This window comes from Tachysurus vachellii, chromosome 4 (genome assembly GCF_030014155.1).
Source record: "Tachysurus vachellii isolate PV-2020 chromosome 4, HZAU_Pvac_v1, whole genome shotgun sequence".
In the NCBI taxonomy this organism is placed as follows: domain Eukaryota; kingdom Metazoa; phylum Chordata; class Actinopteri; order Siluriformes; family Bagridae; genus Tachysurus; species Tachysurus vachellii.
In genome coordinates, this window is record NC_083463.1 from 31855891 (window position 1) to 31863139 (window position 7249).

General features: G+C 41.9%; 1 protein-coding gene across 1 annotated transcript in view; it reads left to right on the forward strand.

Moving 5' to 3' along the window:
- Window positions 1–5111: 5111 nt before the first annotated feature.
- Window positions 5112–7249, forward strand: part of LOC132845014 (alpha-1,6-mannosylglycoprotein 6-beta-N-acetylglucosaminyltransferase B-like) — an 83831-nt gene continuing 81693 nt past the window's right edge. The window contains exon 1 of the mRNA XM_060868986.1: window positions 5112–5665. Coding sequence (XP_060724969.1) covers window positions 5628–5665 — 38 coding nt within the window. The 5' untranslated portion in view covers window positions 5112–5627. The remainder of the gene's footprint in view (window positions 5666–7249) is intronic.

Below are 7249 nucleotides of genomic sequence, written 5' to 3' on the forward strand. Positions count from 1 at the left end.
TTTCCATCTCAAACCGTGAGGCTGATTCACTGGGAATACGAATCGGAGGATGGAATTAATACAGGGATATGAGACAGGACAGACTTGGTGTGTCTGTGGACCTGGACGCAAGAGCAGCAGCTGGATTCATTAATATGTACAGAACAATTATGTCTGTATTTAATACACACAAGAAAAGCTTATCAGAAGAGCCAGAGTTCTGCTACGGGGCATTTAAAAACTTCCTGAACAGCTGAGAGGAACTTTTACAAAGCATATGGAAAGAATTATTAATTTAAGAGGACGAAAGCGGTGGATCTTGTTGCTACTGATGACATCATGTGTGAATAAGTGAATCTGGGCCGTGATTGGTCGGAGACTGCGGTTAAACAAAACGTCTACTTACATATTAAAGACTCAAGTGGTCTCTGGGTTGTTAATCAGAAGGTTGGGATTCAAGCCCCTGCACTGCTAAGCTGTCACTTTTGGGCCCCTGAGCAAGGCCCTTAAATCACACTGCTCCAGGGGCTCTGCATCACGGCTGACACTGTAATGTCGGTGGCCTTTTTGACCTTTTGACCAATCAGAACCCGGAATCTGACCTCTGAGAAGAAAAACATTTCCATCTGATATTTTGCTTGTTATTAATAAAGGACTCGTTTTTAGAAGGTCATGTAGAGGGACACTGGTGTTGTTTAAATGGAGGCAGTGTAAGAGTAACAAGCAGAACAATAATGTGTGTGTGTGTGTGTGTGTGTGTGTGTGTGTGTGTGTGTGTGTCCTACAGAATGATTAACAATGCACAGGCGAGGTTTGTTTAGTCCTTAGTGACTGAACTTTAGACACCTAATTACAGTCGCTTTTGTTGCTCTGAGCCGCTGATGGAGAAGCGAGCAGACGTGACCCTGAGGAGCAGGAGGAAGGAGGGAGGAGGAGGAGGAGGAAGGAAACGCTGGGTTGTCTGACATCTAAAAAGCGTTCATTGTGAGGGGAAAACACACACGAATGTATACACTGTGTATAGGGGTGTATAGGGGTGTGTTGAGGTGTGTTGGAGGGGTGTCTAGCTTTTCTGGACTGTGATTGGTCAGTAAATTGTCTGATGTGATGTTTGGCTCATTGTTTTCGGTATTTAGAGGAATTAAAGCCGTGGGGTCGAGACGTTACTGGAAAACGATCAACTACAGAGACTCAGTGATTCCCCTCCATCATCACACACCAAACCTCCTCAACTCCATTCTTTAATCTGTTCTATTATTGTCTATTTCATACTGCAATAATATTCTGTTTTCTTGTATGAGTGTTCTAGTCTATTTGGCTCTATTGTATTTTACTATGACAACATTATTCTTTATTCTATTCTGTTTTATGCTAGGGGGCACGGTTAGCACGTTCACCTCACACCTAGAGGGTTGGGGGTTCGATTCCCGACTCCGCCTTGTGTGTGTGGAGTTTGCATGTTCTCCCCGTGCCTCGGGGGTTTCCTCCGGGTACTCCGGTTTCCTCCCCCGGTCCAAAGACATGCATGGTAGGTTGATTGGCATCTCTGGAAAATTGTCCGTAGTGTGTGATTGTGTGAGTGAATGAGAGTGTGTGTGTGTGCCCTGTGATGGGTTGGCACTCCGTCCAGGGTGTATCCTGCCTTGATGCCCGATGACGCCTGAGATAGGCACAGGCTCCCCGTGACCCGAGGTAGTTCGGATAAGCGGTAGAAGATGAATAAATGAATGAATTTATGCTGCTATATTATTCCCGTTGCGATAATGTTCTAGTTTACTGTAGCAGTATTCTATTCTATTTGACTCTATTCTATTCAATTCTATTTAATCGTTGCAGTAATGTTCTGTTGTATTTTACTGTATCAATATTATTGTCTATTCTATTCTATTGTACTGTAATAATGTTCTACTCTATTTTATTGTTCTATATTCTGTTGTATTGAATCACTGTTCTATTATAATAATTCTATTTTATTCTAACTCTCTGACTCTCTGACAACGACGGCATCTCCAATGACTCCCTGACTTCAGAAAGAACATGGCAACAGGAACCCGAATCAATTTGGTGCTTGTGTGAAAGGAGCGTGTCGAAGGCTCGTTATCACGTCCAGGCAGCTGCCCACACCTCTGACAACCGATTGGTCATCCTCCACTTTACATCTCAGCAAAGGAACACCAGATCTTTGAAGCGTGGCAAAGGAACCTTAAGCCACTAACAGCTTATTTTTTTAGTCATAAAGAAAAGAAGGTCAGAGGTGTTTTTGCCCCTCAGTGGGAAATCTGATAGCAGGGATGTGGCAGAACTTTAAAACTTTGTCTTTACAGTCACTTTATTAGTTAATATTTTAGATCAGAATGCAGCCATTACTGTATCTCAGGCCTCGCTCTCTCTCTCTCTCTCTCTCTCTCTCTCTCTCTCCTCTCTTGAACTAAAGAATCATTTAGCTGAACTAAAGAATCATTTATGGGTCATGGTGGTTTAGTGGTTAACACGTTCGCCTCACACCTCCAGGGTCGGGGTTTGATTCCCGCCTCCACCTTGTGTGTGTGGAGTTTGCATGTTCTCCCCGTGCCTCGGGGGTTTCCTCCGGGTACTCCGGTTTTCTCCCCCGGCCCAAAGACATGCATGGTAGGTTGATTGGCACCTCTAGAAAATTGTCCGTAGTGTGTGAGTGTGTGAGTGAATGAGAGTGTGTGTGTGTGTGCCCTGTGATGGGTTGGCACTCCGTCCAGGGTGTATCCTGCCTTGATGCCCGACGACGCCTGAGATAGGCACAGGCTCCCCGTGACCCGAGGTAGTTCGGATAAGCGGTAGAAGATGAGTGAGTGAGTGAATAAAGAATCATTTAACTGATCTAAAGAATCATTTGACTGCATGTGCCATATGATCAGTCTATAGGAAATGTTTCTAGTCGATTGTTTGGATTTGTCACTTTACCAGATCCATAAAAATTGTTTAGACTTGAAAAAAAGTTTTATTTTAAATGTCACATTGTTGCTGTAGCTGAAACAATTTCAGATGTATGTAGAAAAAGATCTGTTAGTAGTTTATGTTTATTTAACTCTTGACACTCTGATGCAGATCTGATGATATGTCTATATTCTCATACTTTCAAATGTCAAGATGCCAAACACTAATGATCTCTCAATGTATTTTTATGCTTGCTTAGAAAACCCTGATGAAAACACTTAGAAAGCCTTCCTCCCACTCCCACTCCTACGCCTGCGCCTCCTTACATGTTGTTCTTTTCTTTATTTTTTTAGGTTGTCTGTAATTTAAGCTCTTTCCCGAGTTTTTTTTAATCATGCAGCTCATCCCAAAGCTCTGTGCCACGTTATTGCTGTGCCTACGTTTCTAATAATGCGGCACTAACCACTTTAAATCTGACAGGACTGGGTCAAACTTTTATTTTAATAACGCTGCTCTGTCACAGAGAGCTGGAACAAGCACTTATTTAATCATGATTCTGCTGAGACAAAACAGAAAAACTTTAAAATATAGTTTAATCATGATGTGCTGATCTCACTGGACCTGGTTTTGGTTTAAAGCAGTAATTAGAAGTAGAATAACTCTGTATGACCTTCATCCGTAGCTCTTTTGGTTCTGTGTTGTGTCTTACCTGTTTATTCCTCACCTGATTTGTTCAATGCTGCACAATAGGACAAAAAGTGTTTCATCTGCTTTTATTTTTTTTTTCACCTGGATTAGCTCTGCGTGATCTGGACACAGAACTATGCGCTGGTCAATCAAATGATCACAATAAGCAACAGCACTTTGCTTTTCTCACATTTCGTCACATCACGACTCAAATCGATATTGCTGTAAGGTTATTTAGAAAATCAGCCAGATTTGGTGTCATTCCCGTTCTCCACCTACAGGAGTCGCAGTTTAGCCCGTTTTACGGAGCTGTCCATGGTCCTGATCGTAATAAACACGTCATTAAAGTGATTTAAAGTGAATTAATCAGTGAATCGCTGGACTTAAGAAGTTAGAAGAGAAAGTAAGAGAAGTTAGAACCGAACATCAGCCACAAAACCCAACAGTGTTAAGTATAAATTTTAAACACAAATGGACTGAACATATGGTCATGACGCACAGTTAAATATGTGTTTGTGTAAATATCAGACTGTATATTAAAGTATTATTAGATGTATTTGTACCAAACAGGCGTGCGGGCTTAATTTCAGAGCGCAAATTAACGCTGAACTTCTGACGAGACGCAGATTACACGTGTATGCAGGATAGAGCGGGTCAAAATTCCTAAAGCTTCACTACGCTTCATGACGTCCTGTAGACAGACCTTCTACTGATCTTTGGGTCATTTTGTATTTGTTAATCTCCATATTCTAACATATATATATATATATATATATATATATATATATATATATATATATATATATATATATATATATATATAATCGTCTTTATTAGATTATAGATTTTTAGAGATCAAATAACATAAAATCAAACATTTATGTATTTATTTATTTAAAAAAAACCAACAAAAAAACAATTATTTTGCAAATTGCAAAAACATATCTTGTATTGTGATATGATGCTTTTGGCACATCGCTCCAGCCTTTGGTCAGAAAAAAAAAATTTATATGTGGTTAGGCTATAATGATGTTTATGGAATGTATATGTGATGTGTATAGAGACAGTACTCTCGCTCTCTCTCTCTGTGTGTGTGTGTGTGTGTGTGTGTGTGTGTGCGTGCGTGCGTGCGTGCGTGTGTGTGTGTGTGTGTGTGTGTGTGTGTGTGTGTGTGTGCGTGCGTGCGTGCGTGCGTCTATGTATAAACATTTGGAATTGAAAAAACACCCAAAACTCATTTATATCACTTGGCAGGCGGGTTCAAACCTGTGTCTATGATCAGAATGATAGTATTTCACTTCAAAGCACTGTTGTGTGATCTTCTAGCAAAATCTGACTAATGTCCGTGATGTTCTGGAGCATCTCACCTGCACGGTGAAGAAGAGCGCAGGAAGGAACGTCATGACGCTTAGGAGCCCGCTGTGCATATTGAGAAGTCGATTTTGTCCCGTTGCACCCAGCATACTCTCCGCCTGCCTGGTGCACGCAGGGGGTCCGGTGGCTTTGCTTTGTGCGTTTTAGACAGCTCAGTTATCACAGGGGAACTTCAACGACGCGCAGACCGCAGAGCGCTTCCTTCCGCTGCGCAACGCGACTCTTACCCTCTAACGCACGCGTATCGTCTGTAACACTGACAAACGTCTCAGCGTCCTGCGGGGTGTTTTGCATGAGATTTGGATTTTGAGGCAATTCGGACTAATCACGCATCTGCGCGGCAAAGTTGGGAGTTTGTTGTTGTTTGTTAATTTTTCTGTCGCAATGAATGGAAAGCGCGAGACGTTGAACGTACGTTGAGCGCGACAAAAAAAAAAAAGGCTCGCGGTTAAAGAAGCTGAGAGCTGATGGAGATGATGCACTGAACCGGGACCGTAAACGCGTTACCTGCCTGCCGGGGTGGTGTTTTTTTCCTGATTGTTTTGATTGTTCACTGGGAAAGAGGTGCGTGCGTGCAGCATGCGTTCCACGCGCACTCTTACCGGATTCACCGGCGCGGCTCGCGGATTCGTTACCGGATTATTTCATCTCAGGGTTTGGTGAACCAGCTCGGAATAATGGTGAGGAGATGCCTGCTGAGCATCAAACCGTTCAGGTGAGCGAACACACACACACACACACACACACACCCACACACACACACAAAGCGTGCAACAAAGAGGAACCTATAGACCGACGCTAGATTAAGAAGCACGTGCATTAATATGCACTGATGCACACCTATTGTACCACACAGGCGTAGAATCACTCACTGGACTCCATCTGTTGCTCTGCATAAAGTATTGGCACCCCCGTTCTCCCGTGCATCAGTGCAATAAAGAGCTCTTAATTTGGGTCCAGGATCTTAATCAGCTGTTCCTAATAAACTGGCAGCTCACTGTTAGACTGCACTCTCAAAATATGTTAATATAATATCGTGATGCTGTATTTCCGTAGTGCTGAAGCTCACCTCGTGCTTCATTGTGTATTTTGTGCATCAGTGGATCTTGGAGGTTTGCAGTGATGGAGAGATGATCAGAGTTCTAGTTAACTAGAGAAAAAGTTCTCCACCATTAATCTCTTGGATTTTTTTTTTTTATGAATTAACTCTGTAAACAAACACACAAAGAATATCTTGAATGTGGGGAAATTAGATTATTGTCATTATGAGAGTATAACAAATGATTATAAATATCAGATTGTCCAGATTGTTTGTAGATACTTTTATTTCTTTCTTTATTTTAAAGCTTTAAATATTCTGTTGGCTTCTGCTGATAAAAGAGCTTTAAAATGAATAGAAATGTCTATTAAGCGATGCAGTGGTGTAACGAAGACAATTATTTCATTCATTAATGAATGACACGTTTTACTTCTTATCCGTTTATACTTACATGTGTTTAAACGGTTATACAAAACAGACACCAGCTTCTCGTTCCTCTGTCACGGTACCAAGAATCCACACTTCTGTCCTGAACGTGTCAGAAAACTGTCAGTTACAAAGCGCAGACACGGAAAACACCTTACGGAAAACTTCACCATTGTGTCAAGCTAGGAACAAATAAGGGACACATTCAGAGGTGACTTCAAAAATAAAAACATATCGAAAGCAAAACACAAATAAAGCTAAACAAATATAAAGATGAGTTTGATGTTGCTTTAGTTTGTTGTGTGCAAAAAATATTTGAAACAAATAAATAAAAAAAAGCAGTCGCATTTAAAGCATTTTAATGAGTGAGTAGAAAATATAACACAATGGTTGAGGTGTGAATGATGAGTACGTTCTGTAGTGTGTGTGTGTGTGTGTGCGTGTACATGATTGGGAATAATTGGTACTGTAGAATTTGGGACGTCTGGGATTCGTCCCATGTCCTTGCACAGACCCGGATTATGTGAAAGCAGATGCCGGTCCTGTGAGTGGCTGAGCACGGATTTCCCATGATGCCGAGGGCGATCTGAAGCGTGGCGTTCGCCGGGGTGACATCGCCACCGTCCCCGAGGTGTCTCACACAGCTGTGGAGATTCTGGCTCTGGACTTGCATTTGCTGCTGCAGCAGGTTGCTGCGTCATTTCACACTCGTGTAGAGCTTTAAGGTGTCTGAGGCTCAGTGGGGAATCTATCAGAGTAACAACCAAATAAATTCTGTTTCTGAATCTAACACCTTCTTCGAGAAGCTGAACGACGCTAAAACAGGACAAAAAC